Below are 18,850 nucleotides of genomic sequence, written 5' to 3'. Positions count from 1 at the left end.
TATATAGGGGCTTGTATCAAACCGTGGCCCCCGGACAAGGACAGCAAAAAATTGTATACCCGTGTCAGTCCTTTTCATCTAGTGGCCGAAACGCCCCCAGCAGTTCATTTTTTTGCCTCACAAAACTCCCACCCCCTGCAACGCACAGCACAGCCATTGTAAATATGTTCAGCTCATGCTCATTCATCAAAATCTCACACCAGTCCGCCGCTAGTCATTAAACCCCCTTGCCTCTCCCAAACAAATCTTGACATCCACAAATGATCCATAAATCAATCACCTTGCAGTTTTTGGTTCATGCCTTGGAGCAGCTGCCGGATCGATTTCATGAGATGCTGCTCAACCCCCTCAAAATTGCTCACCGGCTCGCCCTCTGCAGCTTTGGGCATTATGCTCGCATCTGCAAGGCCAATGACACGGTCGATAGCAGACAGAGTCACAGCCTCGGCCTTGGCCTCACCTAAACCTGCCTTGATTGCATTGACAGAAGCATCCTTCAGACCGTTCAACGCAGCCAACACTTTGGGCTCGAAAACAGGTGGTGTATCTGTCGGCAACGCGGTGGAGCTGCCGGGCGTGGGGCTTTTACCTTTGGTGAAGCCATCGATGACCTGACGGATTCCTTTAATGCAGATCGCTTCCATCTTGTCGTTTTCAGTGGCTTCTTTCTTGAGTCCAATGCATCTATTCAAAGCCGACATGACGATGGCCTCGGCCTTGGGGTTGCCAGCTTTCTTGAGGTTTTCCACAAGACCATTCTTGAGGCCGACAACCGCGGTGAGGAGGCGAGGCTCAATGATCGGCCGAGCAGGTGCTGCTGGTGGTCGAGCTTGAGGTGGGTGGGCGGCAGCTTGCACCGTCGTCTGTTGAGATGCCGGTACAGCACCTGGAACGGCCGCCTTCGATTCAGCGGTAGCCGCCGGAACGATTGCTCGGGGTGGCTGCTGGCCAGGCGTTGCGACGGCGGCCGGCACACTAACGCCACCGTCCTCAGCTTTAACTGCCGGGCTTGCCAAAGGAGGAGGTCTTGAGGCATACGGCGAGCTGTATGCTCCAGGTTGAGGCACACCCAGCTGAGGGCGAGCCGGGGCTGCTGGAGGACCATATCCTGGCAACTGGATCGGAGCTGGAGGCGGAGCGCCCACGGCTGGCTGAACTGGTTGGTGTCCAGGGGGTGACTGTGACGCGCCATACTGCACTGGGCGCGCCGCGTGGCTCGGCTGTGCTGCATACGCAGGTGCTTGATATCCCGGAGCTTGTGCTTGGCTGGGGGGATAACCAGGATGCGCACCAGGAGCCATGTGTTGTGCGGCGTAAGGATACGAATAATGCCCATAGGCCTGCGCAGCCGCCAGTCCTCGATCCGGAGAGGTCGCCTTTCGTTTCTTGCCAGCATCTAACTCAACACCAGGTACTCGAGACCACAGATTCGTCATCTCGTCCTTCTTAAACGCTTCGTTCCCAATCAAATTATGGCGAACGCTACTCTCCCAACCCTTTGTCTCGGTGTGGAAATAAAACCACGGGTATCTTTGGCATATTCTCTTGTAGATTTGCTTCAATGTGAGACCATCAGGGCCTGCCGCCGTTAATGTTTCATCAATAAGAACACCATAGTTCTTGTTAGGTTTCTGGAGCTGCTCCTCTGTGTAATCTTCAATCTTGAGCTCCAAGGGGGGCGATTTGGGCCGCGCCTTCTTCTCCTTCTTTTCTCTCGCCCGTCTCTCCGCATCAGACCCTTCGGCGCCGTCCTCATTCTTCGGCTTCCGAGGCTTGTACTTGCGCTTCTCTGGGCGGTCGACTCCGTCTTCGGGCAATGGGTGTTTCCTTGGTCGGCCGACTTTGCGCTTAATGGGCGGCTCAACTGGTGGCGCCTGAGGCAGTGTCTTCTTGGCCATTTCTTGTTGCTGCTTCTTGAGCAAGCGCTGCTCCCTCTTTGACATGATACCGTTCTTGGGTGGCCTGCCAGGGCCCCTCTTCCTCGGTATCTGTGGCATCGAGAGGTCGTTATTAGCTTCTCCTTCATCTTTGATTTCAGAATCGCCCTCAATGGATGCTTCAGGCACATCTGCGTCCCCTTCTTCATCGTCCTCGTCGCCCTCTTCCTCGTCTTCCTCCTCTCCCTCCTCCTCAGCCCTCTCTTCCTCTCCCTCCTCCTCATCGTCCCCTCCAAAGTCGGACAATTCTGCCGGGCTGACATCCACATCTGACAACTCATCACTTGTATCTTGAATCTGGCCGTTGCCATGTGATTGCTCAAAGTCGAAACTCATACTCTTTCCGCCATGAGCATGCCGTTTCTTTTTAGCGTCTTCCTCCTGATACTCTTCTGCGCCGGTTCGCCCTCTCTCCACGCCGTTGATGATGAATCTAAAGCCAACATCTTTTATCTGCAGGCGGTCACCGCACTTCAAAACAACTTTTTCGCTCTTGTAATGCACATCCTCGCAGAAAAATCCGTTCTTATGCAGTGGTATTGCCTCAAACACGCCCTCGTCTGGATTGTAGGCGATTTTTAGATGCTCTCGAGATATGGCTTTGGTTTTGCTTGCGATGTTTGGGCCGGGAGAGTGAATACCAATAAACGGAACATGCCAAGGGGACGGTCTCAATGAGGCCAAGTCGACGGCTGCTGCTCCGGGGGTATGGGAGACGTATTGACGGTTTGATATGATGTTGTCCTGGGGGTTTTCAGTTTCGTTTTGTTGAGACGATCCTGTCGTGCTCGTCTTGCGCCGCTTTGCCGGGCGGCCGTTTTCTTCGCTATCAGATTCTGGGCCAAGCATGCCACCCTCCTCACTGACATACGATTTACTAAACTTGTGGCGATCATGAGCCATTGGAGATGGCGGTGGAAGCCCCTTGCTGGCATTCTCCTCGACCCGCCGTTGATACTCGTCAGCACGCTTCCCATCGCGCCTGGCTTGTTCCAGAGCTCGCTGGTCACGGCCGATAATGACGGCGTAGGTGGTCATCTGAAAGACGCTGTCGGCGAACTCTACACGAGCAAAGGACTCGAGGCCCATGTCGGGGCCAGCCTGGCGTAGGTTAGTAGCGGAGCCCGTACCAAAGTACCCTTCTCCCATGAGATTTGGCAGCGTCATCTGGGAGGGAGTCACGGTAGGCGGCGGCGACATGGCGGGCGGTGCTGCAGACATGGAGGCCAAAGCCATCATCATGTATGCATGGCGATGGTCTATGGTGGCGGCCTGTTGTGTGTAGGACGTTGAAGACTGTAATTGCTCTGTCGTAGCCACCGGAGTAGTCTGCGGTGTAGATGTAGATGGCGGTACCTCAGCAGCAGCTGTAGGAGTCGCGTTGGCAACAGGAGCATCCACCATTGTAACGTCCTCACTCCCATTTCCCAGAGAAGAAATTTTATCTTTCGGCCCGCCAGAGCCAGTGGTTGCAGAGGTATTTGGTGTTGGTGTAACGGGTGGCTCCATGCCGCTGTCGGTCTTGGCACCAGCGTCAAACGTTGGAGGCGGCTGCGGCGAAGTCGTCACTCGGTTTGTGATGGAGGCTGCAGAGGATGAGGCTGCCGGAATATCTGCTGATGAAGGCGTCTGCTGTAGGGGCGCAGCAGAAGCGGAATTTGTCGGGGGCGCTGATGACGTCGATGTTGATGCTACAGGTACGGCAGCTGGTGGTGGTGCTGCCGGCGTTGTATCTGCAGTTGATGGTCTGCCTCCGCCTTGAGAGCCAGGCCGAGGACCGGATGATGGCGTCTTGTCGCTGGTTGAGGCTTCCATCGTGGATCCGGGCTTAAGCTCGGGATCCCGTGTAGGCTCTTGCGCCGGCTCTTGCACGGCTCTGGACAGCGGCGAAGTAGCCTCGGGCTTTGGGTCGTCGGGCAGTCGCTCCGTGGCAGCAGCTAGCGAAGGCGCTGGAGTCGTGGAAGCTGCGGCTTGGGCGTCGGGATTGGCATCGTGATGGCCGTCGAGGCTGAGGGCGCTGGACGAAGTCATCGCTGCTCGCTGGCTGCAACAGCTCATTCGCCAGGGCTGCGAATCGCTGCTTGTCGACCGAGAGAAACCGAGAGAAGGCCTCTCTGGGCGAGGGCGTTCTTGTCTGCCGATTGCTGCTCGTCTTGCCGGCGGTCGAGCTCGAGCGGCGTCCAGGACTGAAGCTGCGATCCTTTTGCAGCCTCTTCTTCACTTTGAACTTTCTGGCGCGATTGCCGGGGAGGGTCACAGGCGCGATCCGGCCCGCTGATTGGCCGGCGGCGAGCCTTCTGGAGCCTCCTCACCAGTTCCGGGTCGCTCTAGCCGCTAAGAGCAGCCCGGGAAAAAAAAGAGGCCCAGCAAAAAACTTTGGGCTTTCTGCTAAGGCGTTTGTCGGTTCCCCGCGTTGTTGTTTGTTTGCTGCGTCCGCAGCAGGATTAGGTGGTTCCAGTTGGGCCGTTGATCCTGCCGTTGTTTTGTTTTGTTTTGGTTCGATTTGATTTGGTTTGGTTTTTAGGCACAGCTGATGACTCATTCTAGCGGTGCGCATCCAAGAGGGTAGTTTTGGCAGGCTGTATCACCACCGCACCTGCAAGAGAATGAGCAGATATGTTGCTTCAAATGTATATGAAGGTACTCCAGCACATTCTTCAAGATGCATCATCGTGTTCTTTCCATCCCGTTCTCAAGAAGAATAAAATGCCGAGTCATGGATGACGAAAGGGAATATGCTTATCTAAGTATCTTAATACTAAGGTACTATAATACTTTGCCCATCCGTTGACTTCGTACCTTGAGGGTAGTCGCATGCAAAATGAATGACGATGCCCGATCTAATGCACGGCAAATGTACTTGCTGCGGCGGTACATGCCTGACACTTCTCCGAGCTATCCGTTTTAGTGCTGCTGCTTGTACCTGCCTCGGCGGTACCTGTTTGCTCGGCCCTTGTGACATTCGAACAGCCACAGGTACCTGGTTGAACAATGAGATCAACAGGCAGTACACGGCTCATATTGTTAGGTATTCTTGCAGCTCCGTCAGTTCAAACTCACTTGTTCAAGCTTTCCGCCTCTTGTCCCTCGCTCCTCAGAAAAATCTGGCCGTCCATCTATTGGCCGGCTATTTTAATCTCGCCGTCTGATTCGCTGTCTCACCCACCTCAGTTGCTAAAAGTGGTTCACGAGCGGCTACTGTAACAGCATTGGCATCACCACATCCACTCAAAGACTCGTGCTATGCAGTAACACAACATTGAAGATACGCCCTCAGACATGATAGAGTTGGCGCCACGAACAAGGGGCTGAACACTGTTGCAAATGTGAATCGCTGATTGCCAATGGCGCCGTGAAATGCCCCAACACAAAAGTGAACATAAGGTGAGGCTTGGCCAGGCCTCCGTTTGTACTCGAGGGTAGGCATATCATAAATTCGAGGCCTTGCCGCCGGCTGGTTCTGCAGTGTGGTGTTTGCTTTCCTTTCCATTTCCCCCTTTCTTTCTGTAGCGGTACTGGTGTTGCCTTTCTTTTATCAACTCCACATTCATTCTCTATAACCCAGAACCCGAAACAAGAAATCAAGATGCCGAGATTTGAGATTCAGATCCACCGCCCGGGTCGATATCCCCGGCCCTTTCATCTCCAGAACTCCAGCTCCCAAACCTCCAACACCCAGAAACCCAGCCTCAAGCATGCCAACTCCGAGCACTCTCGTTATGTCCAGATGCTCCTCCAGCAAGATGACATTCCTTTGCTGCACAACATTCTCGCCTCCGTATTCGTCTGGCTCCTGCTGGCAGGATTCCTTGTTTTCCCCGGAACATTCACCAGTCTCCAAAACTCGGTTGCGAAGCAGGGCGATGACGATCACACATTTTCAGACCAAGCCGCCAAGCTCCTGGTAAAGAGCATCAAAAATGTACCGCTCCTTGTCATTGCCGCCGTAATGTGTGGCATCTCCGCCATCGGCATGCTCACCCTTACCATCCTCCACGCGAAAAACTACGTCTGGATCGTGAACAAGCTATTCCTGCCGGGTATGACCAACTCCCTGGCTGGATTGGTGTCAACACTCATTGGCGTGTACACTCAACAACACGGCACATGGAGCATCACGGCCCGGATTACTGCCATTGCTGAAGGAGGTTCACTCTTTGTGTGTGGCGGACTTTTCCTCTTTTGCCGGCTGGCTCTCTTGAACAAGGTCAAAGAAAGTCATGAAGAACACTACAAAGGCTGGCCGGGGCACAGGTTTTCAAAACAGCTGTTCCAGGATAAGCCAACATGATCCTTTATACCAAATGACGATTGGAATCTGAATGGAGAATATACTTCGCTGGCGAAGGATGAGATATGAAATTTGGGATGGGACAGGATAGGACGGGATGTGATAGACATTAATCATTAATTAATTACTCAATTTAGACAGCCCTTTCCCAGTTCCCGTTTATACCGGCTTCATCGTAATAATGGCGCCCGCTCGCTTGAGATGATCGACCGACGGCTTTTCCAGCCCATAAACCGCTCTGAGAGCCTGTATGAGCTGTGGCAGAGCATGCCGGCCAAGAAGCCAACCGCATCATTCCTGAATGCGAGGAGACCGGCCGTCGTTACCAGCATGACTGTCCATCTCTCGAGGCGTTCTTCGTCCGAGAGATGTCGATGCTGCCTCAAGCCTGCAGCGTGGTCCCCTTGACTAGCAGACACATGCCAGAGATCAGGAGCACCTTGGTTCAAGGTGTGACCAACCTTGGCCAGCTCCAACCCAGCAGCCACCACCATGACGCCCAGTAAGCTCTTTGGATATTGCGTCAACAGATTGACAAGCGTCTTTCCAAACAACAGCCCCAGAAAGATCTTCAAGAGGCCCAACAGGATCACGCTGGCTCCGCTGCGTGCGCCGAAGCGAAACTGGGCAGCCAGCCCTCCAGCACCGTGACAGACTGGCATGGCTCCAAACCACGTGCCGGTGAGGTTCATGAGCGCCACACTCAGGCCTATGGAGGTGACGGACGGAGTTGGCAGGTCCGGGAGCAGGTCAGCAGCCAGCGCACTCACCGCGATGATGGAGTTGAGAGTCGTCAAGGGAAGCTGCCCTATGGCCATCCACAAGGCTGGAGCATCTCCGTTGCCAACCCAGGAGGGAAGCACAAAGTGCGGGTGCCACACCTGGAACCAAGGTAAGCTTTGGTGGGAGGTGAGCACCTGGATAAGGGCCAACACAAGAGCCAGAACGAAGAAGCTCAGGGCGTAAGGGAAGCGAGGCATGTTCTGCGTAAAAACGAGAACGAGGAATGCCACCAATGCCCAGATGCGGTTGTCCAACACGGGATAGATCCAGTCAAGGGGCTGCAGCAGCGACGAGCCAGCGCCGATGATGAGAGAGAGGCCCGCCCCGAGCTGGATCCCCTTGACCACGGGGATGGGCACCACGGCCACAGCAGCTCGCAACAGCCCCGTCACGCTCATGATGAGCACTGCTGCGCCGACCCATTGCCCAGCCGCGACGACGACGCCCATGGACGGATTCTCGCGCGCCGAGATGGCGGCCGCGGCGATGGCCTAGCTCCCGCATGAGGCGGGAAGAGGATTAGCAACTGGTCTCTTTGAGCAGATAAGACGAAGGCCATGTATGTGAGGTATGTATGTATGTATGTATGTATGTATAAGGAGTACATATCGTATCGTTACAAAGTACCGAGGTCAAAAGATAGGGGGCAAAAAGTGCTCCACACAACATACACATTCGTACGAGTACAGCAAGCTACTGTAATAGTTGGATATCACATACCTTCATGGGCTGCACGGGCAAGGGGATGCCAAAGATGACGCCGGTGAGGACGTTGAAGGCGCCGGAAAAGACGAGCGTCGAGCCTAGGTCGATGTACCCCTTGGCCGCGAGGGCGATCATCAGGGGAAGCAGGGTGCCCAAATCGCCCAGAGAGCCGGATATCTCGGCCAGGGGCGCATCTCGAAATGTCGTCAGGTTATGGGCGTTGAGGCGCCGCACGCGGGCCAGCCAGGCACTCGCCATGTTCGGGATGACGATGGAGGCGACGGGCTCAGCCGACTTTGATGGAGGGGGATAATACGATATTAGGGCGGAATCACTAGGGCAGAGAAGCCATATACTGAAGATTTTGGTTTCCTCAATGCAGGACACCAATATGCATGTTTTGTAGGCTTTTTTTGAAGGTTTGTTTTAAACATCGTAGAGTTCAACCTTGGAGAGCTGGCTTGGGCGTCCAAGAGCGGACTCACGTGGATGCATTACGTCGGCGGATCGATAGCTGTCTCACTCACGTGGTGCATCTCCGGGACGGCATCACGCATCTCCGCGCGTCTATTGGAGAGCTTTTTTTGATGGGTGACACAGAAACAGATGGGTAAGACATGTCAAAAATCTACTGGTCCTCTCTAGATGCGCGTTCTGGGCTGGACGACGAAAAGCCCGGCTTTGACGACTTCCAGGGAGGGGAGCTTGTGTCGTGTCGCATGAGCGTCGGTCTCCCGCGAGCTTAGCACCCAGCACTTATAGCATCGGTACGGGCCATTAGCTGAAGCTTGTCCCAGGCCATTCCAAGGGATCGAATCAGCCTGTATTAAATTTCCGAGCCATTCTCGCGCCGTTGCCGCAGGCTTCGATGCGCTGTACTCGTACGCCTTATTTCATGAGGTATTATTCCCTGTCCAAGGCACCCAGCTGCGTATCATCGGCTGAAGACAGCTCGGAACAGGGCGCAGCTGACAGGGCCGCGCGATAATGTCGTATCACGTGACTTGTAAGACGGAACCGTTCGGTTTGGGCAGCGAGGGAATGGAATGCAACTGCAGAGTTGCGTCTGCATCTCGACGGCAGAAATGTCGCAAAGGGGTCGTCTGAACTCGCAGGCCTAGATCCTGATAACAGCTTCTCAAAATGAGCAACCGAGAAAGGGGGGGCCAAGAGGGCAAGATGCAATGCTTCTCGTCAGCTTATTAGTACCATTCGCCAACTCAGCAGAGCCAAAAATAAGACGTCCTTCAAATTGTCATATCAAACGGAATTCCACCGAGATATCAGGCCCAAAAATCGCTCTCCAGCTGGGCCACCCAATTATTATTAAACATCGGCCCCGTACTTTTAGGCAGGAGAGCTCATTACCGGAGGAACCGACTGTACCGGATTTGGCGCGGTCCATGGAAAAGACGCAGCAATAACAAGTACTAGTACCAGGTGCTAGCAGCAGCGCGGACGAAGTACCTGCATCAGTTTTCTCCGATGCGCGGAAATCGATATCCGGTCTTCTCCACGATACCCGCCCGCGGTGAATGAAAAAGTCTAGAAGTCGTGGAGAAGGGCTGACCGCCTGGGGGATTTGCGGTGCTTCTCCGAGAGGACAAGGCCTTTTTGCCTCTCTCTCGTTTCTTGAATCCTTTTGGAAGGGGGCGGATTCGATTAAGGTTGGCTTCTAGAGGTCCATCTGACGGGGTCTAGCTGGAGTACATGTACGGCGATGGAGGACGCATGGCAAGAGTCTATGCCCGATTTCGACGGCCAAAGGCTCCAGATGCGCGACCTGACTGGTGTTTAATATGAGGCGACCCAATGCGATGGAGACTGCATTGAAGTTTAGTAGCCTCAAGTACGGAGAACCACAAACTTCGTACCGACTTGCTACGGAGAAGCTGCAGCTCGTACATGTACGGTACAGGCTAATGATGCCGCTACTTGTGGTGCTCGGTGCCAAGGCCGGGGTACCAGAAGCAGCATGAGGTCATTGGCCGAGTGCAGCGCCAGTTCCCCCGTTTTGACGCGAAAGGGCGACGCCAGCAGACAATCTAGAAGCACACGACATGTCCAATCAGTGCGTAGCTGATCATTGCAAGGGGGTGCGTGGGGATCGCCCGCTGGGGCGAAAGGAATCGGCGGCGGAATCGCTTTTTCGCACTTTTTTTTTCTTGGCTTCCATAGTTCATTTTTTCTTTTCTTTTTGTCTTATTTCCCTCTTACAGCGAACTGAGTCGAGGGAACAGGCCGAAATAGGAAGGGCGTCGACTCCCGAGCTTTTGCCGGCCCCGCCGACAGCGAGCTTTGTCCGGAGTCCACGGAGCGGCTTTTATTTTTCTGCCGGGGGAGTTTGCGTTGTCGGGCTTGCCGGGTCGCGACAGCGATGGGTGGAGCAGCCAGACGCTCGCTGGATGCGGTGGCCGGAAACAGAAAAGGGCAGAGTTGGTTGTCACTTGCTGAACAGGATTTGCGGCTGCGGGCTAGGCTGGGTTTGGCTGGATATGCTCTGCCGTTTGCCGCCGCTGGCGGTGTGTTGGTGCTTGGAATTGGATGTGAGCGGCGACGGCGACAACGAGGAATGACGCTGATGGATGGATGGGAATGACTGGGGGCGTCTTGCTATGCCGACTCGCAGACGTCAGTGCCGAGTACCTGCGCATTACCTGTTTGTGTTGCTGCTGTGACTTTGGTCGATGCCCAATTGAATGGCAGGACCCGTGTAGCGGCTCGTACACGCAAAGTAGTGCTGTGTGTATTCGTATGGCCGACTGACTCTTGTTATCTGCTCTTCACCGGCCGGCGAGATAGTAGGGCCGCGCCTTGCTGCTGGCTGTCAGTGCATGGAACCCGTCCCCATACGTGGGATGCCGTTACAGGCAGCTGACAGGATCGGTAAGAGAAGTACGGGAGTACAAAGAAGCACGCATCTTGTGGTTATCTTGGTAATAATGAAAGGGTCTATATGGGGTATTATGTACCGATATGGAGAGCCACAAATAATATCCTTCCACTTTGAATGCTTTCATGGTGTGACAGATAATACCAGCGACGAGAACAATGCTACGTCCTCAGCTAGCATTTAGTTGCTAAGCTAGGCGTGCTTGATAAAAAACAAAGCATAGAGAAAGAAAATTTAAAAAAAAAAATTGGCAGCGGCATATTTCGGTCAAGGCAGCCGGCGCCGGATGATGTACACGCAGAAGGACTGGAGCATAAGTCAGGACGGCACTACGGTGATGGTACCGCAGCTAGGCATTATTGTCGCCTTCTGATTGAACGAACGCAGCGATATCCGTTGCAGCCGAAGCCGCGGCTTACTGGTAGTGTAGGTAGTGTCGCACCTGGAATTCTTGGAGGAGCTGCCGCTCCTAGCTAATTGCCAATCGCCGGTTTCCAGAATATCACTCAATCAAGCCACCCACGCATCTTGATACGCGCGCAAGGCCGGCGTGAGAGAGAGGTGTGCCCCGTTATTATGGATGGCTGGCCGGGATAAGTACGGGGTACTTGCAGCAGCACGGCCTGTACAAGTACTCGTACTTGTACATCTCGGACGGAGAAGCATGACCACGACAGCGGATTGCCTCCTGGCCGGTGCGTCACACGGCTGGCAGATGTCAATGCCGCTGAAGACTGCAGCGCAGGCGCTCCTGCCGCTTCGTGGTCCGTGATCGTGCAGGCGAAAAGAGTACAAGTACAAGTAGAGATACGTGCAAATGGCTCTCACGGAGATGTCGACTTTCGGTCGGGGGGGTCTACTTGGAGTATCAAGGTTCACGGTACTCGTGCTTAGCTTTTACAGGGACAGGCGCCGGCGATGCAAAATTCGCGCAGGCGAAAAAAAAGAGACTTGAACCCACTGCACTTACTGTGGCCGCCGTCCCAGTTCCCCACATGGGGCGCCCGGGTAACCTGGGCGAAGGCTGGGAGAGGGAATAACGGATAGAGTGAGAGAGAGTGGAAGAGCTAAGAGGAAAAGGGAAAAAACGACCTCGACTCAAGGAAAAAAAAAAAAAAAAAAAAAAGAGGACTGCAAAGATGAAAACCTTGGCGACCAAGAACCGCCGCACGTACCGGCCGAGGCGCTAAAGCGGCCAGGGTCCAGCGCATGCCGTGTTCCGATCAGAAAACTACGGAGCAGCTGTACCTGTGTACCTGTACAAGCCTGTTCGCGCACAGCTCGCCGCGGGAAGCGAGTACCGTCCCTTTTCGCTCCAGACAATGGCCGTGACACGCCTCGACTCGAAATGTCGCGATGGCCATGCCGTGACCATTTTGCCCATTGACACACGCCCCCCGGCCCAGCCCGGAATCCTTTTTCTGCTTCGACTTTCCCGCTCGATTTTTTTTTCTTTCTTGCTCTCGGTTTTCTTGATTCCTCTCTTCTCTTCTCTTCCAACCCTCTCGTCGCCTTGGTTCGTTTCCGTCTCAGCAATTTCCGCGCCGCTTCGCCAATCGTCAATCGACAATCCGGCTAAAAACCCCCGTCTTTTGCACCTCGCCAACCCATAGTTACAACAAGACAAGCAAAAAAAAGGTCAGAGCGCTCTTTTTTTACCCCAATTCCAGTCCCTGGGCCTGGCCTCGCTTTTTTTTTCTCTCGCCTCGCCTCGCCATCTTTTTTCCCAGTTCGCCCAGCGAGTGGTCCGTGACGTGCGCGCCCCGCTTTTTGCCCCTACCGGCTGGTTCTTCTCCAGAGCTGCCGTGAAACAAAACCTCAGCGCAATCCACTTACGCGACCTTTTCCAGACTTTTGCCTTCATCCTCTCTCTTCCTCACGCCTTCAACCCAAGAGGTAACCCGCTCCCAATTCGCTTTCCCTCCCTCATCCGATTACACAATTGCACTCTCCAAACCAATCCGCGGAATGCGCTCGAATGCCTTTTCCCCCAGATGCCGGATCATCTCACGTCGTCGCCAAGCCGAGCGCTGTCTCAGCTGTCGCAAATTTTAAGCTTCATCCGGGGGTACCGCATCCTGTGCAACCGGCAACCGGGCGAAGCTTAAAATCGTCGCGTCGGGCTCGGCTCGCGATGATTCTTACTGGGATTCAATGGCATCAATTGGAACTGCGTATTTTTTGAGGCATTTGATGTGGTTTCCACAATATCCCTTTGCCCCTGTGCCTTTACCGCTTTCTCTCTCAGGGCCCCCTGGCGCCTGGCGCCTTGCCCCGGATAACACGCTTTCATCAATTGAGACATCATCTATATAAAGGCTTTGAGACACCCTGAGACTAACTCGACTTCCTTCTGTAGACAAATCCAAACTCTCCGCTCAAGACACAATGGCCGCCATCAGCAAGCAACTCATTGCCACTCGCGCCGTGAGCGAGTTGGTCAAGCGCAAGAACTGGGCCGCCAGAGAGCCCGGTGTCATTGTCGTCTTCTGCATCGTCTTCGTCGGTAAGTACAATCTCAACATGGTATAGCATGACTGGTCCAACATGACATTTCTCTAACATGGCTGTCCCAATTCTAGTTGCTGTTGGTCTCATTGGTCTGTTCATCCACAAGCAGTGCGCCAAGAGACGGGCATCCAAGTCTCAGATCTAGGCGACGACCTGAGGCTTGGGGAAGAGGGGGTTGGACTAGGGGATGTTGAACGGGAGAGGGGACGCAGTAATGGACCGTGATTGTTAAAACGGCGAAATGGTGTTGCGCGACATTTCAAGCGTGGTTATAAACAGCGACACGTCGCGTCACGCAGCCGCCCAAAGGATAATGTTTTCACCTGGCCACGAGCCAACACCAACCAGTCGTCATCTCGTCGTCAAGCTTTTGTCAACACACATGCGCGATGTATTGGAGCTCGCATGGCCATGTACATATACGCATGCATACTGGCTCACGTCGCGCACACACTCTCACTCACCGCCGCTCGATGGGTCGTGTGAGGAGCGTTATTGGTGTCGGAGATTTATGGAAAGGCGCGCTCGTGCTCGTGGCCACAGGATGCTATGTTCTCTATATTCTAATACTCCTGATACCTCATACAACAATCTAGTTTTATTAAACCATATTATAAATTATATAAAGCTTTTCCTATTGTTCAAACAACTACTCTCCTGTCTTGCGCGCGCAACTTTTGTCTAGTGAATCCCTCCCGGTCTATAATACCGATGGCTAATGTTACATATATCAGACGACAACCCCCCCTTCACAAGCCCTCCTTGGCTAACATGTCAACCACGTCTAGGTAAAACGCTACAGCATTGAACGTCCTCCTCATGCCCATCCACTCACGCACCGTCCACCGCGCACGATTCGACCAATTGATGAGATCCAAGTGACTTACTCCCATCAGTGTCCCCTTGTACATCCCCCAGCGACTGCTCTCGACGCTGACTAGCCCGTCATTCTCGCCCTCCCTCCTGTCCACGACATTGTGCGGCAGCCGAAAGGCCCCCAACAGCGACGGCTCGTCGATGGCCGCGCCGTACGAAAAGTACCTCACAGCCTCGTCGTCGCGCACCCGCGGGTTGAATTCGTCCCGCATGTACCGCGTCGTCAGCTGCCCAAACGCAGAGGTCCCCAGGCCAGCGCGCCGGATCACGCCGTACAGCCGCGGCAGGTGGAGCGGCCCGGCGCCGCGCTCGACCAGGTAGTCCGCAAAGGCGCTCCCGCGATGCGGCGTGGCAATGGTGACGAGCGACGCGATCCTGATGCCGGACGGGCGCAGCAGGGAGATCATGTAGCGCGCGTCCAGGCCGCCCATGCTGTGGGCGATGATGTTGACGGCGGGCGGCTGGCCATCGTGGGCGCTGGAGAGGGAGGCTGTGGTTTGCGCGAGGATGTCGGCGGCGAGCTTGGCGGCGCGCTCCTCGATTGAGCCGGATGGTGGGACGGAGGCGGTGATGACGGTGCAGTTGTTCGCTGTGAGGGCTTGCTTGATGCCGTTCCAGTATTCGATGGTTGGGAGAAGAGGCGAGACCCTGAGCTCGGAGAAGCCGAATAGGCCGTGAGCCAGAACTATGGGGTACTTTGGCGTTGCTGAAGTTTTTGCTCAAGACGTTAGATAAAGTTGGTCCCTGCTCAAAGCACGAGAGGGAGAGAGGGAGGCGTACCGTAAGTCTCGCGGATAGTAGCATAGTCATCGTGTATACGCCGCCCAAGATCGCGAATGCGAGGATCGTGACCAGAGCTGAGGAGCGGCCTTGCTGTGCTCAAGACTCGGGACGGAGAAGACCGTAGGTTCGGCAAGGAGACCCGAAGACGAGAGCGACGCCAATGACGCCATTGCTTCATGGCTCTTTGAGGTTTGGCTACAGCATACTCTTGTGTAGGGAAAGGTGAGGTGAGGTGAGTATTTTTTTGCAACGGTGTAGGGAGACGGAGTGATGTTGTAGCACAGCTTGATGTTAAGAAGTGCTGTGTACCTAGTGTTTAGACGCCTGCTGACGTCACTGCAGCGATAGAAACTTGATATCAATGTCGCAAAACGCTTTGATGGCTTAATTACTTAATCATACCGCTCTATTCAATGCCAAATTATATGCTTGCTCATTTTTCAATATAGGTATCTATGTACATGGACCGACCGTATTTTGTGCGCATTAGAATCCACCATCTATTTTGCCCAATCCCTTTTGTAACACCATCCCACCCTTCTCGCCCGACCCCATCCGTATTTTCTCCTATGCAATAACCAAACATACAAAGAAAAGGCTAGCTCTTTTCTGGCATCTGACTAGGCGCATTCTCATTTGTTACGCCGCTATAAGCTGGTCGGGGCCGCAAGCCGTCAAACGGCCCTGATAAGTTCTCTGCCATGGCTTCGTCATAGCTTGGTGGTGGTACGTCCTCGTAAGCCGGAATGTCGCCAGGTGGTAGTTGTGGAGGGTATAGAGGATCTTGAGGAGGTCGGGGGGGCATAGATGGCTGGCTCGGCTGGCTCGGCCGTCGTTGAGGAGGTCTGGCAGCGGCGTTGGGACCGTTGGCCTCGGAAACAGGAAGCCGGGGAGGTAGACGAGGAGGTCGAGACATGGTTACTTCACCCGGTCGTGTATTTCGAGCAGCTTTCAAAAGCTCAGGAGGAGGTGTGATGCCAGAAAAGACTTCGACGTTTGCGAAATGAAGAGGTAGAAAGATGGTCTGGGGCAGCGAAAAGGCGTCTCTCGTCATGGAGCCCGCCTTTGGATCACCCCAGCTCACACCTATCTTGAGTTCTATTTCGTATTTTCGAGTAAGGTTGCAAGTGTTGAAAGAAGGAGCAACGGTGTTGGGAAGCGGCCTGCTTCTCCAGAGATCGTCTGGAAGCGTTACTTCTTTGCCAACTTCATCCCCCGGAGCGCATACTGGGATGTTGATGTCTGTGTAGGAGACGACAACCCAGCGGTTGACTTTTTGATGGAACAGTCCATGCGCACGAATTTCCGTCACGCCAATCAGGTCCATCTGGAGCGATATTAGGTGGACTTGTTCACTGCTGTCTACGAGCTTCTTTGCGATGAGCCGGAGGGGAACAGGCTTATTGCACGTGAGAATTGAAGGATGTGGCAGACGGGCTGAAATCTCTACTGATGGTGGCGTGGGAGAATCACCTTCAGCAGCGGCCAAAGCTTCATTGGCCTTTTTGCTGCTGAATAGCGAGCTCTTCTTCTTTTGTCCCTTGATCCTTGGCGTAAAGGAAAACGGCCGTCGAGCAAAAGCTTCCTGACCAGTGATGGGGGGTCGCGGCGGTTCGATGGGTAGAAATTTGAATCCGATGTGGTAGCGCCAGTTTTCCTTTAGGAGTCCAGGCCGCTGAATTGTGACCTTGATATAGTATCGAATCTCTGCTTGCATAGGAAAGCCCGTCAGGGATGGAGGAAGAGTCGCGGTAACATGTCGCAGAAACAGCTGCTTCGAACCGTCCATGACACGGACTCCGCCCAGCCCAAAGAGGCCGCCGCCTGATCCATAGCCTCCAACACCACCTAGGCCGCCAATCCTGGCCATAGCTTCGGGATTACTGCAGGCATTGTTGATGGGCAGCTTGAACGTGAAGGGGAACTGGTGCTGGCCGGGTTCGAGGGGATACGATCCATACGGACTGGATGAGCTTTCGTAGTAATCGGTTGGGAAAACCTTTACTAGTTTGTACAGGATCTTGTGGTTTTCGCCCACGATGCTGCCCGGAGGCCCCGGTGGCGGACCAGCTCGAGCTGTGGCCGGTTCGTAGCCGTAGTTTCTTGGGACCTGTAGAGCTGTGCCGGACTCTCCTTCAAGTTTGACGACAATGCTGCCAATCTGCTCGCTTTTGGGCAAAGTCAGAAATACCTTGCCTGAGACGACGTCGAGGTTTGTGTAGAACTCGGGCTGGTTATCCAGCGCAATTTTGATGGACATGATCAACGACGGGCTGCTTGCGCGGCTATGGTTACAATGACAAGGAAAGGAAGGGAAAATGAGAGAAGAAGAAAAACGAATGGGGAAAAAGGAAAGGAAAAAAAACAAAGGGCTTTGTTTGTTAGGTCTCCGCAGTTGGGTATGGGGAGACAAAGGGCTTTTGACCCCTTGGCAGCAGGCTCGGCAATTGATCAGAACAAAGCCCAATCCGGCACGCTGTCATTGCTTGCGAGGCTGCGGCAGCGAAATCACGCGGGCCAGGACGAGGTTGATTGAGACACAAATAGGGAGCGCAGTCGAGAGCTGAAGGCGAGCACACGCGTCAAGTCATTTGGCGATGGGGGCGCAGCCTCGAGCTCGTGGGTGTGGAATTGGGGGAGGTTCGGCGATTGGATTGATGTCATTGTCAATCTGCCGCCTAGACTACAACTGGCCGATCCACCGCCTGCAGTGTGGCTTGCCGCGAGGCGCTGACGAAGTGCTGAGGCGCAAAGCCCGCCGGATCCGACACTATTTGAGGGTCATGTCAGAAGCGCATGAAATGGGCATTGATTGGAGCCCCTTCGGTAAGATGGTTTGGAATATATTGTGGGTGATATAATTATAATTCTTGCTACCAAGGGTACGCACTTTCTTTATCTAAATCTGTATATATCTAGGCATGGTTCAGGTTAACGCTAGATGCTGGATGAGGTACCCGCATATTATCGTCGACATCGAAGCTGGGGCCTTCTATAGTCGCCCCTATATTCTAGCTATTAGCACTTACACTTACCAATGGAACCTAAAAACACCCAAGAGAACACGCACACTTCCCTTGGTCATCGTATGTTAGCCAGGGTACCAGAAAATCATCTTGATCTTCGCCCTGCATCCCATCGCTCACCCGAAACGACCACCCATGACCAATCAGCAGCTTGCATTGCCGGGCAACATAATCGGCAGCCAGGTGGAATAACAGGGGCAGCTAGCCGTCGTTGCAGTTGCATTGAGGCTGGACTCGCTGCAACACCACACACTGCCCTCTTGTCGCCTGACTTGCCCTCCTCGCCTCTTTTCACTTCAGGCCCTGCAACACGGCAGCATTGGAGCCTGAGTGATGAATACCTACACGTACCTATTAGTAGAAACGGCTGTTGGATTAACTTCACGAACCTAGTAAGTGGGCTAGTAGCTTCTGACATTGTGGCAAATACATTTGATGTAATCACTGCTAACATGACAGTCCCTGGAGCTGCATCGCCCGCTTTGCTCTAGTGCCGCTAGAGTGAAAAGACAGGGGTCGAGCCGTTGCAGTTGTTGGTTCCAACACTCGAGCTGCATATTTCACCTCGGTCATGGCGCCATTTTCAGAGTCCAGATTCTCCAACAGCCTTGCTCCTCGTTCGTGTGCTGTGGATCCGCTGTTGGTTGTCGCCCGCTTCTCGCTGCAACGTCCTGACAAGCTGGATTGTTGAATCACCGGGCTGTGCCTTGGACAAGGCAATGGGGGCTCTTCTCTAACTACCACTGATTTATGATCTAGGACATCCTTCACGGTCCTGATTCTGATAGCCCCGCGTTCAGAAGGATTCATGGTTGTACCCTTTTTGATGTGGCCCAACCACTCGAGTACAGAACATGTAAGATGGCCTGGAGATACGCTCAAAGCAGCTATTGAATATTCTCCTCCCCCAGGATCACATGACGGAAAGCCTATCAACAGGCAACGGGCTGGTAAGTCGCCAGTCGCAATCAGGAAGTTGTATATGCATGCAGCTCGTACAGGCGAACATGGTCAACGTCACACTCCTACGCTCTTTTAGAGATGG

The 18,850-nt window shown here is 54.0% G+C and overlaps 7 protein-coding genes across 7 annotated transcripts; 3 read left to right on the top strand and 4 right to left on the bottom strand.

Moving 5' to 3' along the window:
* Positions 1-272: 272 nt before the first annotated feature.
* TRIVIDRAFT_211762 (uncharacterized protein) lies at positions 273-3,968 on the bottom strand (the record flags this gene model as incomplete). Its single annotated transcript, XM_014105293.1, has 2 exons — positions 273-3,670; positions 3,716-3,968. The coding sequence occupies 2 exons, from the start codon at positions 3,966-3,968 to the stop codon at positions 273-275; spliced, it is 3,651 nt and encodes a 1,216-aa protein (XP_013960768.1).
* Positions 3,969-5,649: 1,681 nt separating this feature from the next.
* TRIVIDRAFT_137532 (uncharacterized protein) lies at positions 5,650-6,168 on the top strand (the record flags this gene model as incomplete). The annotated part of the gene is made up of 1 exon (XM_014105292.1): positions 5,650-6,168. A coding segment is annotated over one exon (519 nt), but the record flags the coding sequence as incomplete, so codon positions are not given.
* A 230-nt stretch (positions 6,169-6,398) lies between these two features.
* TRIVIDRAFT_70542 (uncharacterized protein) lies at positions 6,399-7,974 on the bottom strand (the record flags this gene model as incomplete). The annotated part of the gene is made up of 2 exons (XM_014105291.1): positions 6,399-7,289; positions 7,732-7,974. 2 exons carry the CDS (start codon positions 7,972-7,974, stop codon positions 6,399-6,401), a joined length of 1,134 nt encoding a protein of 377 aa, XP_013960766.1.
* Positions 7,975-12,176: 4,202 nt separating this feature from the next.
* On the top strand, positions 12,177-13,767 carry TRIVIDRAFT_215310 (uncharacterized protein; the record flags this gene model as incomplete). Its single annotated transcript, XM_014105289.1, has 3 exons — positions 12,177-12,247; positions 12,969-13,115; positions 13,192-13,767. A coding segment is annotated over one exon (405 nt), but the record flags the coding sequence as incomplete, so codon positions are not given.
* Positions 12,178-13,763, top strand: TRIVIDRAFT_93183 (uncharacterized protein; the record flags this gene model as incomplete). The annotated part of the gene is made up of 3 exons (XM_014105290.1): positions 12,178-12,247; positions 12,969-13,115; positions 13,192-13,763. 2 exons carry the CDS (start codon positions 12,998-13,000, stop codon positions 13,263-13,265), a joined length of 192 nt encoding a protein of 63 aa, XP_013960765.1.
* Positions 13,768-13,869: 102 nt separating the features above from the next.
* TRIVIDRAFT_59787 (uncharacterized protein) lies at positions 13,870-14,957 on the bottom strand (the record flags this gene model as incomplete). Its single annotated transcript, XM_014105288.1, has 2 exons — positions 13,870-14,702; positions 14,777-14,957. The coding sequence occupies 2 exons, from the start codon at positions 14,955-14,957 to the stop codon at positions 13,870-13,872; spliced, it is 1,014 nt and encodes a 337-aa protein (XP_013960763.1).
* Positions 14,958-15,377: 420 nt separating this feature from the next.
* TRIVIDRAFT_52511 (uncharacterized protein) lies at positions 15,378-17,039 on the bottom strand (the record flags this gene model as incomplete). Its single annotated transcript, XM_014105287.1, has 1 exon — positions 15,378-17,039. One exon carries the CDS (start codon positions 17,037-17,039, stop codon positions 15,378-15,380), a length of 1,662 nt encoding a protein of 553 aa, XP_013960762.1.
* Between the last annotated feature and the right edge of the window lie 1,811 nt (positions 17,040-18,850).

Source organism: Trichoderma virens (genome assembly GCF_000170995.1).
Source record: "Trichoderma virens Gv29-8 chromosome Unknown TRIVIscaffold_2, whole genome shotgun sequence".
Taxonomy (NCBI): Eukaryota; Fungi; Ascomycota; class Sordariomycetes; order Hypocreales; family Hypocreaceae; genus Trichoderma; species Trichoderma virens.
The sequence above is the reverse complement of the archived record's forward strand: the minus strand, read 5'-3'. Positions and strand labels throughout refer to the sequence as shown.